This window comes from Homarus americanus, unplaced genomic scaffold (genome assembly GCF_018991925.1).
Source record: "Homarus americanus isolate GMGI-L3 unplaced genomic scaffold, GMGI_Hamer_2.0 scaffold25467, whole genome shotgun sequence".
NCBI classification, from domain to species: Eukaryota; Metazoa; Arthropoda; class Malacostraca; order Decapoda; family Nephropidae; genus Homarus; species Homarus americanus.
In genome coordinates, this window is record NW_024732867.1 from 850,548 (window position 1) to 871,011 (window position 20,464).

General features: G+C 40.5%; 1 protein-coding gene across 1 annotated transcript; it reads right to left on the minus strand.

Annotated features, from left to right (window-relative positions):
• Positions 1–1,522: 1,522 nt before the first annotated feature.
• On the minus strand, positions 1,523–2,971 carry LOC121869136 (putative protein TPRXL). Its single transcript, XM_042370323.1, has 2 exons — positions 2,646–2,971; positions 1,523–2,432 (listed from the first exon to the last, which is right to left on the minus strand). Exons 1-2 carry the CDS (start codon positions 2,969–2,971, stop codon positions 1,523–1,525), a joined length of 1,236 nt encoding a protein of 411 aa, XP_042226257.1.
• Positions 2,972–20,464: the final 17,493 nt, after the last annotated feature.

The window sequence follows — 20,464 nt, forward strand, 5'->3', positions numbered from 1 at the left end:
CATTATGTTCATATCTAATGGGTTTAGGCATAACATTAACATAACCAGAATTCCAATAAAATTCTAATTGTTCTCGGCATTTCAAACTGATGTGTTCAGATAATTATTCATGCAGATCAAATTACAACTCACTATGAGTGAATAGCACCAGTACTAACTAAACTAATCTAACATAATTTTAACCTATTCCAACCAAGCCTTACCTATCTTAAGTTTGGGAAAGGTGTATTAATTTAAATAATTTTGATCAGATATTCACTAAATTCCGAGAAGTTAAATTAACAATAACAAAGAATTATATATATATGTATATGTGTATATATATATATATATATATATATATATATATATATATATATATATATATATATATATATATATATATATATATATATATATATATATATATATATATATATATATATATATATATATATATATATATATATATATATATATTTATATATGCAAGTAAATCACTGTAGGTGCGCGTGATCCTGGTATATGCTGATAACCACAAGGAAACAAGAAAACACGAAGTTCTCAAGCGCTTTCGTGTAATTCACATCTTCAGGGATGAGTACAAACTAAGGAGAAATACTTGACAAGGCTAATATATACAGAAGAGGAGAGTGAGGTCAAGTCCCTAGGGGACCGTAGGTGTCCACAATGGTCCGGTCATTAGGCAGTGACCCTACTAATCTTCATAAGCACAGCAGCTGTCCGTAGTCAGTTCATAGGGTAAAATGATCCAACCTTCTCACCTGGTTACAAATCTTCTTAATTACAAAATTATCCAGTTTGTACATACCATTACTCAAATTCATGTTGACGAATTCGGAATGTTTAATGATACTGGATTCTATAAAGGCATTATCCCAGTCAATGCAATGCTTATGACCTTGGGGTGATCGTAAGCCCGGACCTACGGCCTAGAAAACAGTGCGTTAATGTTCGAAATAAGGCAATCAGAGTATTAGGTGTTACAGCTAGAAGTATAAGTAATAAGAGTGCGGAGGTCATATTGCAATTATACCTTGCACTAGTTAGGCCGCACCTCGATTATGCTGTTCAGTTCTGGTGCCCTTATTATAGAATAGATATCAATTTACTGGAGTCGGTGCAGCGAAGAATGACGAAAATGATTCCGGGACTTAGAAACCTTCCATATCAAGATAGATTAAAGAAACTAAACTTGCATTCCGTAGAAAGACGAAGAGTGCGGGGAGATATGATAGAAGTATTTAAGTGGGTGGAAGAAATCAATAAAGGAGATATAGATAATGTTCTTATAATATCCGAGCAGGACAGGACTCTTAACAAAGGATTTAAGTTGGATAAGTTTAGGTTTAGGAGGGAGATAGGAAGGAACTGGTTCACAAATAAGGTGGTAGATGAGTGACACAAGCTTAGCAACTTTGTAGTAAGTGCTGGGATGCTGGAAAGTTTTAAAAGGAGGCTAAATAGCTTCATGGACGACAAGAGCTGCCATGCACAGGCCAACTGGCCTATTGCCGACTCATTATTTTCTTATGTTCTTATGGAAGTGTGCTGGGTGACTGTGTCCCCAAGGAGGAGAGCTGGTTGACTGTGTCTCCAGGGAGGAGAGCTGGTTGACTGTCTCCAGGGAGGAGAGCCGGGTGACTGTGTCTCCAGGGAGGAGAGCCGGGTGACTGTGTCTCCAAGGAGGAGAGCTGGTTGACTGTGTCTCCAAGGAGGAGAGCTGGTTGACTGTGTCTCCAGGGAGGAGAGCCGGGTGACTGTGTCTCCAAGGAGGAGAGCTGGTTGACTGTGTCTCCAGGGAGGAGAGCTGGTTCACTGTGTCTCTTGAGAGAAGAGCTGGTTGACTGTCTCCATGGAGGAGAGCTAGTTGACTGTGTCTCTTGGGAGGAGAGCTGGATGACTGTCTCCAGGAGGAGAGCTGGTTGACTGTGTCTCCAGGGAGGAGAGCTGGTTCACTGTGTCTCTTGAGAGAAGAGCTGGTTGACTGTCTCCATGGAGGAGAGCTAGTTGACTGTGTCTCTTGGGAGGCTGGTTGACTGTCTCCAGGAGGAGAGCTGGTTGACTGTGTCTCCAGGGAGGAGAGCTGGTTCACTGTGTCTCTTGAGAGAAGAGCTGGTTGACTGTCTCCATGGAGGAGAGCTAGTTGACTGTGTCTCTTGGGAGGAGAGCTAGTTGACTGTGTCTCTTGGGAGGAGAGCTGGTTGACTGTGTCTCCAGGAAGTAGAGCTGGTTGACTGTGCCTCCAGGAAGGAGAGCTGGTTGACTGTGTCTCCAGGAGGGAGAGTTGGTTGACTGTGTCTCCAGGGAGGAGAGCTGGTTGACTGTGTCTCCAGGAAGGAGAGCTGGTTGACTGTGCTTGACTGTGTCTCCAGACTGGAGAGAGCTGGTTGACTGTGTCTCTTGGGGAGGAGAGCTGGTTGACTGTGTCTCTTGGGAGGAGGCCCTGGTTGACTGTGTCTCAGGAAGTAGAGCTGGTTGACTGTGCCTCAGGAAGGAGAACTAGTTGACTGTGTCACTTGAAAGGAGAGCTAGTTGACTGTGTCTCAGGAGAGAGCTGTGACTCTCAGGGAGGGAGAGTTGGTTGACTGTGTCTCTTGAGGAGAGAGCTGGTTGACTGTGCTCAGGAAGGAGAGCTGGTTGACTGTGTCTCAGGAGAAGAGCTGGTTGACTGTGTCTCTTGAAGGAGAGGTTGACTGTGTCTCAGCTGGTTGACTGTGTCTCCAGGGAGGAGAGCTGGTTGACTGTGTCTCCAGGAAGGAGAGCTGGTTGACTGTGTCTCCAGGGAGAAGAGCTGGTTGACTGTGTCTCCACGAAGGAGAGCTGGTTGACTGTGTTTCCAGGAAGGAGAGCTGGTTAACTGTGTCTCTAGGGAGGAGAGCTGGTTGACTGTCTCCAGGGAGGAGAGCTGGTTGACTGTCTCCAGGGAGGAGAGCTGGTTGACAGTGCCTCCAGTGAGGAGTGTTGTCATCAACACACAACATTAAACCGTTTTCATTTATTTTGTGGAAAATTTTGGATTTTTCTTCAGCTACGTTTCAAAAATTCAATCACTGTTAATTTACTTCAAACTGATTGGAATCCGATTGCCTATAGAGCGTAAATTGGTTGCTAATTCACCCTATTGATGATAATCACGTCAACTTTTCTCGCCACATAATGAGTTCTCATTTTGGTTGCGTGTGTGTACGTCAGTGTTCATGTGTATGTTTCCCGGCGTAAGTGTCTACTCTCGTGTACGTGCGCGTATATGTAAACTCATAAAGATATTCACTCATTGAAATGAATGCACTGTCCATATGTATATAATTGTTGCTCTTCGTGTTTGAGGATGACCGGCCCCAAGGCCACCTAGGCGAGAATTTGTTTAAGGTGTAGAACCTGTCGCCATCCTCGACACTAGCTCCTACTTCCGCCCGAGATCCCTCGTCCGCGAATTGCTGTTCGACACCACAACCGCATACAGCCCATAACAGCACGTACTGATCGCTATACTGTAAGAACAGCAAGCGAGATGTCACGGGTTCGATTCCCGGGCCGGTGGAAGTTGTTTGGACATCCTTCCTAGCCCCCATTAGTCCCTGTTCACCTAGCAGTAAAGTAGGTACCTGGTGTAAATCGAAAGTTGCGAATTCGTATTCAGGGACAAGTTGTTGGAGCTTCCAATAACTTGATGACATAAAAACCATTGACTCTTCAGGCTTCTATGCCCTTGACTCTTCAGGCTTCTACGCCCTTAACTCATGAGACATAAAGACACTGTAAACGCTTCTGCGCTTCACCTTACACAAGGATGTAGGGGAGTGCCCAATAAAAAAAAAAACTACCCAAGAACACAATCCGCAAATCGACTAACATCCATATCCCCAATTACTGCTGGGTAGACAGAGGCAAAAGGCGTAAAGAAACTAGCCCATAGTTTCACCTGCCCAAGAATCGAACAAGGGACCACAGGTCACATACTTTGCATATAGAGCCCTAATATGTACATGGGCATTGATTCTGACTTTTCATGGGCAACAGGTTTCATCATCAATGATCTATGAGGCAAAATTCCATCACCTATGATATGTAAACTGATGAACAATTATTCATAACATAACTAAAACAAATGAAAGTAAAAAAAAAACATAATTATACAAATTTCGTATGAAACATCAAAAGCACATTGTAGCACTGAAGATTTAGACGCAATTCAAGATGCTAAATACGAATAAACCAAAGTTGCATAAAAACAAATTAAAAATAGAGGATACGAAAAGAAGCTTGGGTAAAATTAACATTTTGTGCAAGTGATGAAAGCTTGCAATTACGATCTTAATACAACTTGTGTATCTTAATAGATTCAGGTATCATGAAGTCATAATTACATATTATTTTGGTCAGTTATGGAAACAATCTTTAGGATGTAGCGGACTATCTGAATATTTCCATCAATAAATATGAAGGCGAAAACGTTGCGACTTTTTATCCTGATCAGACTGAGGGTCACCAAAAAACACACACACACACACACACACACACACACACACACACACACACACACACACACACACACACACACACACACACACATACACACACACACACACACACACACACGCACACACTAAAAGCCTTCCGTGAGTGTTTAGTATAACAATCGGACCATCTATTCTCCCTTATATCTTACCTGAAGTACACACCCACTTCCTCCTCCTCCCCCAGCCGCCGTCCACGTATCTCCTCATGTTTACCATAACTTATAGTCTGTCGATTCCTCTATTCTTGTGTGCCAAAGTTTACATTTACACTCTCTCCCCATCTCCCCATCCACCTACAAAACTTTGCCCTCCAGAATCTCTTAGATGTAATATATCTCTTACGTCTCTTTGGCTGTAATGGAAACGGCTGAACCTTCCTGCTTGATAAATTTCCTGAACGATGAGAAGAACATAATGCTTTTATCATTTCGAATTGCAATTTGTCTCGGATAAATGTTCTTTTATTTAGCCGACGTTTCTCTACCTATTTCAAGTATTTTATTCTCTTCCCAATTTGACACTCCTTACATATCCTCTCTCTCTCTCCAAAAAAAAAAAATCGTAATGTCAACTCTACGCCAAACTTTCAGATTTTGTTTTTTAAATGTTTTTGTCTTTTTGTCATGTTAATTTAATAGAATAAAGAAAATATGTATTTCTTTGGGTCTTTCTGTTGCTATGCTCATCGTTATCTCCAGCTTTCTATTCCAATTTATGTCTTTTATATTTTAGTCTTTATAATAAATAAACTTTTCCTTACTATGAAAATTTCACTATAGTGTTCTCTCCTTTACTTCTTCCTCCTCGCCGCACACATTTTCCCTCTTAAACAAAATACATAGCACCCAACTTTCACCATACCTTATTTTCTCTACCTCGTCTTTCTTCTTGGAACTAATTCAACTTTCTCCTCACTGCTGCTGAAGGTTTTCTTTATTCTTGTCTTAATTTTTTCATCATTAGAAATAATTATTATTTATTTTAAACTTTCTATTTGATTATCCTTTTCATCTATTTCTTCCTCTTCCACGGTTTCCTTCTTCGGTTTTGCGGACTTCTTCTTTTGCAATTATTTCTTTAGTTTATATTTTCTCCAGTGTCTTCTCTTTCTACTAAAATATATAGAAAGGAAATTCTACCATCCAATAGATATAGGAGAACTATTTCGGCGTACTTGTGAATTAATGTAAAAATAAATAAAAACGTAGACAGGTTAAAAGCAAAGTGTAGGGTAGTACAGTAGTCCCCCCTAGACTATTTTAAAGATGTAGTTATATCTTACACTTGTGCGTCTTGATCTTCATTCTTAAAAAATCTCTCTTCACCAACTTGAATTTTTTCGGCAGTAACAGCAATCTTTTCTTGGTTATTTTTTACCTTACGGTTATCTACTAAAGAAAATAAAACGCCCAGAGAAAAATACTTTCACTGGTTCCTCGTTCTTCGCCCGTCTGGATTTAATCAATAGCCAGCTCCAAAAGACATTATTTATTTGTTCTCATCCTCACTGGTCGACTCTTTACAGATGTCAGAAGCAGAGGAAGTCAAGGAAAATACCGATATCAAGAGGAGCCATCTAGGCTGAAAATTATGCGGCTAAGAGAAGACAAAAACGTATGGTGATGAGGGAAGGGGAGAGGCCTTATCTAGTGCACCACTCACGGCGGCTGCCCTTCTCCTGGGACGCCCTGCTCCACACACCAGAGGGAAAAGGAGAACCTACTCTTTGTAGGGTGAAAACTCGCTTTCGCCCTCTCATCTTCTTCTATTCCTTCCCGTTTTTACGTCCTCTATTCTTCCTTTCCCCCCTTTCTTTTGTCTTGTGTTCGCTTTCTGCCCCGCCTTTCTACTTTATAGGACCCACGTTCACTTTCTATTTCTTCTCTCCTTCCACATTACTTTTCCTTATTTGTTTCAATCTTATTTCTTTCTCTCTCCATCGTCTCTCCACTTCTCTTACCTCACCCCCTCGTGTCCCCTCGGAAAAACTCTCCTGACCTCGTCACCCTAAGGTCCCCTCCCACGTAAATTGTTGAAACTTGAATCGCCCAGATTTGCTAATCACGAGCGACACTCAGTGAGGAGCCACATACTCTAAGAATCCAATCAACGCGGCCACCACTGCTGAGAGCTGAAGGTAAAAGGGGAGAGAAAAGTCCGCAAGGACCACAGGAGAAAGAGTCAAGGCTCCCGCAACGAGAGAGAGAGAGAGAGAGAGAGAGAGAGAGAGAGAGAGAGAGAGAGAGAGAAAAGAAGTTAGGAAAAACCAACTTTTTGATGAGGTAAAAGTTACAGATGAAAGAATCGCTTCATTAGGTATATGAAACATCCTCATTGCTGCCCTCAGATTTTTCTAGCCGGTCATTCAGGTGGAGTTTGAGTGTGTGTGTGTGTGTGTGTGTGTGTGTGAGCCAGAGTCCTCCTAAGCAGACTCCTTCCTGAGGCGGAAAACTTCCAACCATAATTTCAATGTGGTTTTATACCATCACGTGGCACCACTGACATGATCTTTGCTGTCCGCCAGATACAGGAAAAGTGCAGAGAATAGCGTCGTGACCTGTACATGTCTTTCATCGACCTCACCAAGGCCTTCGAATCGGTCAACAGGGAAGCCCTCTTGGTGGACCCTCAGCCGTTTTGGGTGCCAACCAAAATTCATCGCCATTGTGAGGCAACTCCACGATAGCATGAACGGCAGTATCCAGCACAACGGCACTCAGTCTGAGTTCTTTTCCATCCAAACAGGGGCTAAACAAGGGTGTGTACTCGCAACCATTCTCTTTTCAATTTTCTTGGCTGCCTTCCTTACTCGTGCCAGTGCTAATTTAGCTGGCTGGGTGGACATCGATTACCGGGTGAAGGGGAGGTCTATTCAACATAAGACGAGCCAGGCAAGAACAAAGGTGTCGGCAGCTTCGATTACTGAACTTCAGTATGCAGACGACCTCACCCTTGTTGATCACACTGAACACGGCCTACAGGAGATCCTAAACACCTACGCAGATGCGTAAGCGCACTTCGGCCTTGAAGTGAATGTACGTAAGACTCAAATTCTCTTTCAACCTGCCCCAGGTTCAGACACACCTCACCATTAATCCAGCTTAACGGTACTACCCTGTCTAATGTTACCCACTTTCGGTATCTCGGCTCCCACCTGTCCACCACCCTAACATTGATGAAGAGATTCAACACCGGATCAGATGTGGGTCTCAAGCCTTAGGCGGACTCTGAAACCGTTTCTTCAGCTGTAGGGAGCTGAAATTATTCTACAAAGCTGCATGTATATCGAGCAGTGGTCCTGCCCACCCTGCTATATGGCAGTGAGACATGGGTCAAATAGAGGAATTACCTCAAGACACTTGAAAACTTTCACCAACGTAGTCTACGATCCCTTCTCCGAGTTTGCTGGGAAGACAAGAGAACATATGCCAGTATCCTTTCTGAAACCAATTGTAGGAACATCGAGGCTACCAGTATCCGTGAACAGCTACGCTGGACTGGCTATGTTACCCGCATGGACGACAGTAGACTACCAAAGCTGCTACTTTATAGTCACCTAACCAATAGTAAACGTTACGACGATGGGCAATTGAAAAGGTATTTGGATAGTCTTAAGACAAGCCTGAAAGTTTGACAAAACGACCCCCTCACCTGGGAGTCGAATACTCCACATCGTAACGCTTGGAGGAGTACCACACGACAAGGTGTCAATACTTTCGAGTTAGCCCGACTGCAAACCGAGGCAGACAAGCGCCAACGCCGGAAAGATGCTGCCACCGCCCCACCTGCACTAGATGCAGCCCTCTACTTGTGCAACGAATGTGAACGACCCTGCGGGTCCCGTAACGGCCTCTTTACTCACCTGAAAACTCACCAACCTAGGTGACATCCCTAATAACTCATATCATTGTATCATAGCTGGATGATCGTCATACTCGATTCCGAGTGACAGCATAGTAGTAGCAGTAGTAGTAGTAGTGTGTGTGTGTGTGTGTGTGTGTGTGTGTAGCTTTTTTCAGTTGTCATGTTTAGACAGCTTAAGATGAATATTGTAAAATTTATTCTTTTCAATAGACCATACAGTTCCCTATAAACCTGTAGTATTAGTGGAGCGGCATAGCTACAATTTTCATAGCAATTGTGCATTTAATGATGAAAGCACCAAATTTGGCACAGCGATGGAGTAATGGTATATGAACATTTTCAGATATGGAACCACTTGATACTGGATTTGAGTGGCCGCTATAAGTCAGGGGCGGATCCAGAAAAAAAATTCAGGTTTCACCACGTTACTGTCTCAGTCCTGTGAGACTTTCTAATACTGCGAAGCATAGGGAAATAATAGGCTATAGGAAAAAAGAAAAGGGGGTTCAAAGGCATTCGATGAACCCATAATACGTCAACTGGCGGCCAAACAGATTCAGTGGAATTGGCCCGCAAATTACGGCAAAGATAAATTTATTATGATTCTGGGCGGTTTCCACATTGAAATGGTGGCTCTGAGGATGGCAGGCAGTTGGTTGCAGGGTGGCAGATGGGCAGAAACCCTGGTGCAAGCCGATATTGCCAGCCCAGGAACTGCAAACTCTCTCATAAAGGCTGCTCATGTCATACGCACCAGGCGAGCCCATCAGATAACAGCAGCAACCCTGAACATCCTACAGCACAAGGCTTATGGCAAATACACTGAAGATGCCCAAAGTGATGGTCATGAGCCCCTAGAGTTTGGTGTCTGGTGTCAGCAAAGGGCTGAATGTTGTCCCCAGTTTCAGTCCTGGGCAACCACCCTCAACCTAGAGCAGAGTATCTTTATGTTTGTTGGATCACTCCGAGAATCAAACTTCTCGCTGAACATGGATGCTCTGGCTGAACTGTGTCAGTGGTTCTTCGCCTTGGATCATACTCATTATTCTCGGTGGGTTCCAGTCCACCTGAAGGACATGACAGAGCTCTCGGACAAGCATCCTGATGTGGCTGCAAAGTTTCAAGCTGGACATTTCACTGCAAAAAAGACAGCCTGCCGTTTTTCTGCAATGGCACTAGACCAGGCCCATGAGCAGAACAATGCCTGCATCAAAGATGATGGTGGTGCAGTCGGTTTGACTGGAAACCCTAGTGCACTTCGACGGTGGATGGTTGCAGGTCCAGAAATTCACGGGTCATTGCTGAATTTGAATCATCGCAGAAAGCTGAGCAAACCAAAGCTAACTTCCACCATCATGAGCAAACTAACACACCGCAGGACAAGTTTCTTCAGGATGTGAAAGCACTTACACTTGTCATGGAAGATATGGGAAACCCATTTGAAGAAGAAAGTGTTGACCTAATGGTTCTTTATACAAAGGAAATCTTGTGTCCAGAAGCCGTGAAGAGTGTGCAAAATGTTGTCAAGCTTGGATGAGAACAATTCCATTCATATGTAAAAGAACGCCTTGAAGACAAGTCTAAGCCTATTGGTGACACTATTAAGCTCTACAAGCTAACACTATTCAGTTTTATGAAATCCAAGTCTCCAACTAGGAGTAAGCAGCAACTAGCCTTCGCAAAAGACGACTGTGGACTCTTCTCCAGGCTCTACATAGCCTGTCAAACAAGAGAGGGTGATTTGGACGAATTCTTCAAGCATGAAAACCGGGCCTATCCACCAGCACTCTCCAGTAATGGGAAACTCCGCTTCAGCAAGAAGGCCGACTTACTCACACCCCTAGAACAGCTTGCTGACAAGATCACTGACGCTCCACATGTCACCTCAATTATACTCGATTGACCTGCCGTTGTGGAAATGTTGAAGCCAGGAGGCAGTAGGACATTTCAAGAATACAGCACAGCTGTATTCATTCCCTATGTTGAATCACAGCTCGAATATCGATCTTGACTTAACCTGTTATGGGATTGCTACCTGAAATCTGGGAGCCTAAAAGCAACAGTAAGATGTAACCGTGGCAAGGGCATTCGAAGACGGGTCACTGCCTCTGGTCCTCTACCTAGCAACTGGCAAAACTTTCTCCGCAACAGTGACAACAAAGAGGAACTCTTCAGTTTCCTGTTAGAACAGGTTATGCAGTTAGTTGTCAAAGAAAGTAAGCAGCTGGTTGTCACAGACAAGAAACAGGTACTCACTGTTTCACCCCGGAGGGACACTGCCAACTTGGCACCATGCAACCAAGAAGAGGCTGACACTAGGATGATGGTTCATGCAGCTGATGCCTTGGAATGCAGTCATCGGCGAATACTCATTCGTACAGTCGATACAGATGTTGTCATCCTTGCAGTTGCTCTAGCAAATGAATGGAGTGAGGTACTAGATGAACTATGGCTTACTTTTGGCACAGGAAAGAATCGACGTTACGTAGCAGCACATCAGATTGCAAAGGCCCTGGGACCTGAGAAGTCGAGAGCTCTTCCAGTGTTTCACGCAATAACGGCTGCGTCACGGTATCTGCCTTTGCAGGTCATAGCAAGAAGACAGCCTGGGCCACATGGAATGCATTTCCGGAAGTGACAACCGCCTTCCTCAGTCAGGCTTCCACCCCAAGTGAGCTGCGTGATGGTGTCCTGTTGACACTGGAGAGATTCATCGTGCTGCTCTATGACCGTACGAGCACATGCTGTGACGTGAACGTGCTGAGAAAGAAACTGTTTTCAAGAAAATCAAGATCACTGGAGCATCTCCCACCAACACGAGCAGCTCTGGAGCAGCACATAAAGAGAGCTGCTTATCAGGCTGGACATATCTGGGGACAGGCCACAATAGCGTTTGTCAGTCTGCCATCACCATGTGATTGGGGTTGGATGAAGTCGGGTGATGAGCTGAAACCACTCTGGACCACACTCTCTGAAGTGTCAAAGTCATGCCACGAGCTCATCTCTTGCGGATGCAGAAAACACTGCGGTGGCAAGTGTAGGTGCAAAAAAGCTGCACTTAAATGCACTGGACTTTGTGCATGTGAAAGTGGCTGTTAAGGCCAAATATCTACAGAGATTCGGTCTCAATAGCCAAATGTTCAGAAATTTTTTTTAAGTTTTGGGAGTTCAGAAAATTTGTAGGTTAATTTCCCAGTGTAATGCTTTTACTTGTATTTTTCATTGTAATAAACTTCGAAAACTATCACAAATGATTTTCGTAACCCGGATTATATATATTGATGCATTGGAATGAAATATGCAACAGTAAAAACAGAAATACATAGTTTAGCGTAGCCTGAACGGCGGCCATCTTGAAATTCAATATGGCGCCCACAGAGGTTGAGTTCCTAGTGGTTCCATATCTGCAAATATTCATCATGTATCACTCTATATCTGTGCCAAAGTTAATGCTTTCATCATAAAATGCACAATTGTTTGGCTGTGCCGCTGTACTATATCAGGTTATCAATATTTGGTAATGTTTTTATGGGAGAGTTTCGGAAAATTTTTATGCTGGAGTCCAACCATTTTACTCTGCCCTTAGTACTAAGACACATAATGTACGAGCAGATCTGATATAAATATTATTTTTTTTATATATATACTTTTGGTAATTTTACAAGGGCAAAGTCATTAAACTTTGTACCGTTTTGGGTTTTCATTTGTACTTCAATAGATTTCCTTAAGACTCGATACGTAAATATTTCGCTATGTCCTTAATACGACACTACAGGTACATTTGTGTTTGTTTAATTTTATCCATTGTACGGTTTGGGGTCAAAATTAATTAATAAATCCTGTGCGACTGAGTGAGTGCGACATGTGCCACTACATCACTCTGATATTTTTGTATTTTTTTCTCACCGGCTCAAACTCATATTAATTATACTAACTTCTCATAAGATCTGAAAATCGTCTCCCATCTACGCTGCCTAATCCCTGTTCGTTTGTTTTTTCTATGCATTATAGTTATGATTATAGACAGTACTGTCAATTCATATAAGTAATTTCGCATCAAAACTTGTTGCGAAAAATATCTTTCATTGTAAGTGTCCTCAAAAATACCAATTAATAATATTTTTAATGGTTCTTCTTATTTTTTCTTTAGGGTAACAATTAGGCGGGTAAACGCTATTCACCCAGGCCGCCCACACTACTCCAGCCTTATTTCAGACTTCTATGGAGAGAAAATAAACATATAACCTTATCCAAGATATGGAATACAAATATTTAATGTTGAGTTAGGAACGTATCTAAGACCTCTGAGGGACGTACAAGTAAAATATAACAAACACTAGTAAAAGGCCTCTTATTTACCCTTTCTGTGACGGTATTGACCATGAATGTTTGTGAATTGTTGACCACCGCTGTTTGTTACTCTCTCTCTCTCTCTCAAGAGTGAAATAATAATCGATGTGTATTAGGAGGAACGAACAATAGTACTAAAAAATATTTAGTCCATCCACATTAATATTCTTTGTTGTTTTGAGGTTTTATTTCCACCCATTAGAAATTTACATTTTAAACAGATCTTGATATTGAAACTTTAATTACGTGTGTGAAAATAAAACTCATTATATCATACGTAATGAGCAATTAAATAATTTTAATTTTCCAGGATACTGCATTATAAAGTCTTAATCTCACCATCCCTATTCGCCTCTGTAACAGCAGCACTTACAGCAAGATAATTATGAGCACCGCCCTCATTGTGATAATTATACGTGCCAATAACATAATGCCAATAGCGCAAGTTGCCAAGATGATCGTAATATCAGGTGGGTCTTCACTTAAATTTCACAGTAAAATAGTCGCTACCTGCACAAATATGCACTTAGGTTTGGTTGATTAGAGGTGTTTCAATGTGGACATGAGTCAGCAACATACCGAATTGGAAATTTCCACTTCATTGGAAGTACTTAACAAGTTCGTTAACCCATATACCTTCATCCTAAATAGTTGATGTTACAAGCAGCCGCCGAGCATAATGTTTCGATCTCGGCAGCAACTGATAATATATATATATATATATATATATATATATATATATATATATATATATATATATATATATATATATATATATATATATATATATATATATATATATACAGTGTTAGGATAGGCTGAGAAGTGGTACCATGAAGGCCGATATTTCATTGCTCAACGCAAGGAATTCCCCCATGATAAAGGCGTTTATCTCTTAAAACTAGTGTTCTGGTTTGCTTTTTGACGGTTGGAAGGATGTCGGGATATTTAGGACTCACAAGGCCCTCGTGCCGTCACTAATCGGGAACTCATTCAGGTAAGTTCTGCACCAGTACACTGCAGTAGAGAACAAACCACATCGACCATTTCCGTTCTGGTAGATGGACACCCACAGTGACACTTGGTCATTTGTTTAAAGTTTAACATTGGGGATACCCTTAGAATTCCAAAAGCGACCCTCCGAGCCGTAATTTATTTTTTCCAAACTAAACGTTCGGGCTACTTTTGAGTAATCGGACGAAGGTTATTGGAAGAGTCAGGCGAAGTCTTCGGGTGCCTTCCCCGACCATAATGATTTTTGAACTTGTTATATATTAATAGAAAGTCTTTGAAATACAGCATATGTCCATTAAGAGGGGATATTAACGAACAAATAATATTCGAAATGTTCTAATTATTATTTCCAGAGGAAATGTACATATTTTTAGAAGACCGCCTTGTACCCACGTGATGTTTACCTTCAACCCCGAATAACCCTCGTCTCTCCCATCGCACTTCTCAAAACTTATCTAGCATTAGATTAATCGAATCATCCTCTTGTAGCGTCAAGTGTTGCACTTTTATTTGTGATAGGTAGATGTAACGCCATTTTCAATTCGCCAATATATTATATTGGAAAGATGCAAGATGAGGCAAATGTGCTCTGTAGCTTATGAATTTGGTGTTGGCAAAATAACCGGGTACTTATAAAGTTTAGTGTTTTTAGTGTTTATAAGGAGCATTTTTTTTTTTATTAAAAATATCATTGAATCATTCCTGAGTACGTTTAGGATGATGTCGCCGCAGTTCTTTACGAAAATTTTTCCCGAGAATATGTCACTATTTGGTTGTTGCTGCGGTGGAGTTTAGGTACAACCAGTGATTGTTTGGTTAAATTTGATTACAATTCATATTTTTAGAGGAAGTATTCGAACCTAACCAGTCTTAAGTACGTTTGACTTGCCCAGGCCTACCAATTTCAAGGAATCAGATCCACCAACCCTCTCTTGTTGCGTCTTAATGGTTACTAAAAAGTAACCCGAATGCACAGGCTGTTATTAGAGTTTGACTAATCCATTTGTCATGTCACTAAAACCTTACCCAATGTTCGGGATTTCTCTCCAGACTTACTGCCCCGAATGTTTACAACATAGCCGACTGTCATAATCTACATTGTGAGAGCAGATGTATAAGAGAGAGAGAGAGAGAATGAGAGAGGTTTGTTGCTTTGCGAGGGCTGAGTGAGGAGAGGCGCACGCGGCCATGGCCTCTTTGCCTTGGCTCCTTATCCCCATATCCATATATTTCAAGTCAAGAGAGCCGTTTCATTGTAATAGTCTATAAGGTTAAGGCTGCCCTTACTGAAGTGATCGCAATTTTTTCCCTCTTTGTTTATATCTGAGACATTGTATAAGGGGAAACAGCACTGTGAAGTGGGCTGAAAAGATATAATTGTCTCTATTGATGCACGGTTTACCTAAACTTTCCCAAGAGTCTTCCAGAAAAATACGACTTTTATTGTAATAACACAACCATCCTCGAGGGGCTCTGCTCCTACAAAAATAATTGTCTAATGATTTTTCTCTCTCTCATCCCCTTCTCCTTGGCTCTCAAGGAGGAGAAAATAATTAAGGAGAGGACTATGTAGACTTCCTCATACTCGTATATGTTTTCTCTCTGAGTTTATTATTATGTATAGCTGTCTGTTGTTCATCGTGTGGCTTTTTCTGTCAGTCTATTCCACTCTTTTTTCTTTTTTTTATCTCCTTAATAATAATAATAATAATAATAATAATAATAATAAAAAACGTCGTCATTATCATCTTCATCATCGTCATTTTCATCATCATCATAATCATCAGCTAGAAACTATATGAAGGCTTCCACATAACCTTCCACAAGTTTTTCTCTTCAACATTTCCTGCTCCACAAGGACCTTCAAAAGTTCAAATATGTTATATCCATCTAGTTTGTGGCCTTTGTCGTAGGTGTCTTCTTGTATCGTGGGATACATTTAAAGATCCCAATTGGATTTTCTTTTTATATGATAGTTACCTGTTTCCTTACAGTATTTACTTATGTTCTGCTATGTACCAATGCAAACAGTTGCCAAAGCAGAAGGAGCGAGTAGAAAAAAAAAAGTGCTTCAGTGCCCCTCCCCCCCACAAATTGTCTTCAATATAAATTTCAAAAAGCGTTATTACAATGAGATGTTTAAGGATAACAGATAACCGAAAGACACTGAGGAGGATAATTAGGACATATTGTGCAGCACTAGCCACCAAGCATGAGAAGAACTTAACGCCGGGAAAAGATGCAACATCAAACTGACACAAGAAAATATCCAATTGGTCAAGGGCCATACACAAATATTCACATATAATTACCACACAAAAAAAATTCTACTGTTGAAAAAATGTGATATATATATTTTTTTTAAGCCTGACATTAAAACAAACCTTAAAAGAGTAAAAAAAAGTTTTACGATTTGTATAAACGACATTTACAAACATTCTAAATGGCATACTTCCAACAAACCTCAATTGTGAAAAAGGCCTGAAGTACCAGATGAGACGAGCGACAGAGGGCCGTGGAGATCCTCGCCTCGATCTTATTAGACAGAAAATGACCATGAAGAAGATCAATTTCCAGATGAACAGATTAAGTTAAGAAGTTAGAAACAGTCAATGGGCAGGGAGAAAGAGAGGATTATGGAGGCATCAATTAGGCCTTCATCCATTACGGGAATAACACAGGTTAAGAATAGTTACACACACACACAAACATATATATATATATATATATATATATATATATATATATATATATATATATATATATATATATATATATATATATATATATATATATATAAAATCACGGAAATAGAGCAAGCAGGCACCGAAAGCAATGGCACAATTTGAGACGTCTTCAGAGGCAACTGTTGCCTCTGAGATCATTTCATTGGTTACATGAAATATATATATATATATATATATATATTTTCATATATATTACATTGTACGATAATATTTTCCACTGAGGTCAGTATCGGTTTAATAAAAATGAACAACATAATTTATGTAGCGTAGACAAGACTGAAGACACGTAAATACTCTTGCCTGAACATTCCCTAAAAAACAAACAAAAACATTTTGTTTGTTCCATTTTCCATTTGATCATGTAATTTGGGATTCAGTTTGGTGTTACTATAAGAGCCTGGGATTCTCTAGTCGAAGGCTGACCAGAATTTTAAAGACTTTCAGCTTCATGAAAGCTGATGATAACACGGCATGGCAAGAGATCAGCTCTTGTATGTTAAACGAATATCAATGTACGGCGAGTGTAAGCGTATAGTAGGATACAAGAACAGTGTATAGTAGGGTACAAGAACCGTGTAATAAAGGTTGCCCCTCGTGTAACGAGGATGGCCGGCAAAGGGCCACCTAGGCGTGAATTTGTTTAAGGTGTGTCTGTAACACAACAACCACCCCTGACTAACGAGTTGCTTGACCCAGTGTCAGGAAGAGTCCGAAGAACAAGACAACTCGCCAACTGCACTGGCTAACCATTACCCCGAATATTATAGGCAAATCGACTAACATCAGGTTTCCAACTACTGCTGGGTCGACAGGGCAAATGGCGTAAAGAAACTGCCCATAGTTTCACCCTGCCAGAGATCGAACCCAGGTCAACTCGCCAGAGGCGAACATGTGACCATTACCCCAGGTGTATAGTAGGATAACATGGAGATAGGAAAGACCATATAACAAGAACAATGAACAAACAGATCAAACGTATAGTAGGATACAAAACCGTGTATAGTAGGATACAGAACCTTGTATAGTAGGATACAAGAACCTTGTATAGAGATACAGAATTGTATAGTAGGATACAAGAACCTTATATATGGGATACAAAACCTTGTATAGAGGATACAGGAACTGTATGTAGGATACAAGAACCTTGTATAGTAGGATACAAGAACCTTGTAGTAGGATAATTTATGAGGATACAAGAACCTTGTATAGTAGGATACAAGAACCTTGTATAGTAGGATACAAGAACCTTGTATAGTAGGATACAAGAACAGCAATATAGTGGGATACAGAACCTTGTATGAAAGATACAAGAGAATAGTAGGATACAAGAACCTTGTATAGTAGGATACAAGAACCTGTATATGGGATACAAGAACTTGTATAGAAGGATACAAAGACCTTGTATAGTGGGATACAAGAATAGTAAAATAGTGGGATACAAGCCTTGTATAGTAGGATACAACAACCTTAAGAAGCAGGATACAGAACCTTATATAGTGGATAAAGAACCTTGTATAGAAGGATACAAGAGCTATGTATAGTAGGATACAAGAACATGTAGTAGGATACAGAACCTTGTATAGTGGGATACAAGAACCTTGTATAGTAGGATACAGAACCTTGTATAGTGGTCAAACCTTATAGAAGGATACAAGACCTTGTATAGTAGGATAAAAGACAGAACATGGTAGGATACAAGAACTGGCATAGCAGAACCTTGTATAGTAGGATACAAGAACCTGTAGTAATGGGATACAGAACAGCATAGTAGGATACAAGAACCTTGTATAGTAGGGATACAAGAACCTTGTATAGTGGGATACAAGAACCTTGAGTATACAAACTAAAAGATAACAATATAGTGAGATACAAACCTTGTATAGTGGATACAAGAACCTTGTATAGAACAAAGGATAAGATTATAGTAGGATACAAGAACCTTGTATAGTAGGATACAAGAGACCTTGTATAGTAGGATACAAGAACCTTGTATAGAGATCAGAGATAGTAGGATACATAAGCATAGTAGGATACAAGAACCTTGTATAGTAGGATACAAGAACCTTGTATAGTAGGATACAAGAACCTTGTATAGTGGGATACAGAACCTTGTATAGTAGGATACAAGAACCTTGTATAGTAGGATACAAGAACTTGTATAGTAGGATACAAGCAGCAGCATGTAGGATACAAGAACCTTGTATGAAGGATAAGCACAGCACTAGTGGGATACAAGAACCTTGTATAGTGGGACACAAGAACCTTGTATAGTAGGATACAAAATGGCAGCATGTGAGATACAGAACCTTGTATAGTAGGATACAAGAACCTTGTATAGTAGGATACAGAAACCTGTATAAATAAGAACCAGCATAGTAGGATAAAAGACCACATAGTAGGATACAAAGACCTTGTATAGTAGGATACAAGAACCTTGTATAGTAGGATACAAGAACCTTGTATGAGGATACAAGAACCTTGTATAGTAGGATACAAGAACCTTGTATAGAAGGATACAAGAGCCTTGTATAGTAGGATACAAGAACCTTGTATAGTGAGATACAAGAACCTTGTATAATGGATACCAAGAACACATAGTGGGATACAAGAACTTGTATAGTAGGATACAAGAACCGTATAGTGGATAAAGAACCTTGTAATAGGATACAGAACTGTATAGTAGATACAAGAACCTTATGTAGGATGCAAAAGAACATAGTAAGTAAAAAGGATCAAACATAGGATACAAGAAAAGGATACAGACCTTGTATAGTGGGATACAGAACCTTGTATGTAGGATACAAGAACCTTGTATAGTAGGATACAGAACCTTGTATGTAGGATCAAGAACCTTGTATGTGGGATACAGAACCTTGTATAGTAGGATACAAGAACCTTGTATAGTAGGATACAGAACCTTTGTATGGTAGGATAAGAACCTTGTATAGTAGGATACAAGAACCAGCATAGTAGGATACAGAACCTTGTATAGTAGGATACAAGAACCTTGTATAGTAGGATACAGAACCTTGTGTAGTAAGATAGAACCTTGTATGTAGGATACAAGGAGCAACAGTATAGTGGGATACAAGAACCTTGTATAGTAGGATACAAAGAACCTTGTATAGTAGGATACAAAAACTTGTATAGTAGGATACAAGAACCTTGTATAGTAGGATACAAGAACCTTGGTAGGATACAAAACAAGACCTTGTATGGGATAGAGCCTTGTGTAGTAGGATACAAGAACAGCAGCATAGTAGGATACAAGAACCTTGTAGTAGGATACAGAACCTTGTATAGTAGGATACAGAACCTTGTATAGTAGGATACAAGAACCTTGTATAGTAGGATACAAGAACCTTGTATAGTGGATACAAGAACCTTGTATAATGGGATACAAGAACCTTGTATAGTGGGATACAAGAACATGTATGAAGGATACAGAGCCTTGTATAGTAGGATACAAGAACCTTGTATAGTAGGATACAAGAACCTTGTATAGTAGGATACAAGAACCTTGTATAGAGAAAACCTTTATAGTGGATACAAGCTATGGATACAAAACCTAACGTATAGTGGGATACCAGACCTTGTAAATGGGATACAAGAACCTTGTATAGTAGGATACAAGAACCTTGATAGTAGATACAAGAACCTTGTATAGTAGGATAAGCATGGATACAAGACACATAGTAGGATACAGAACCTTGAGAAGGGGAACAAGCCTTGTATGTGGATACAGACTGTAGGATACAAGACTAGTAGGATCAGAACACAGCATGGATCAGAACGACAAGAACCTTGTATGTGGATACAGAACCTTGTATAGTGGGATACAAGAACCAGAGATATAGGATGCAAGACAGACTATGAGTAGGATACAAGAGCACTTGTATAGTGGGATACAAGAACCTTGTATAGTAGGATACAAGAACCTTATAGTAGGATACAAGAACCTTGTAT

What these genes read in the sequence shown, in the direction of transcription:
- LOC121869136 (XM_042370323.1), bottom strand. Translation starts at nt 2,971, where the DNA reads ATGACAACACTCCTCACTGGAGGCACTGTCAACCAGCTCTCCTCCCTG. An exon ending in AGCTCTTCTCCTGAGACACA is followed by an intron (nt 2,433 to 2,645) that starts GTCAACCAGCTC and finishes CCTCCTCCCAAG; the next exon opens with AGACACAGTCAACCAGCTCT.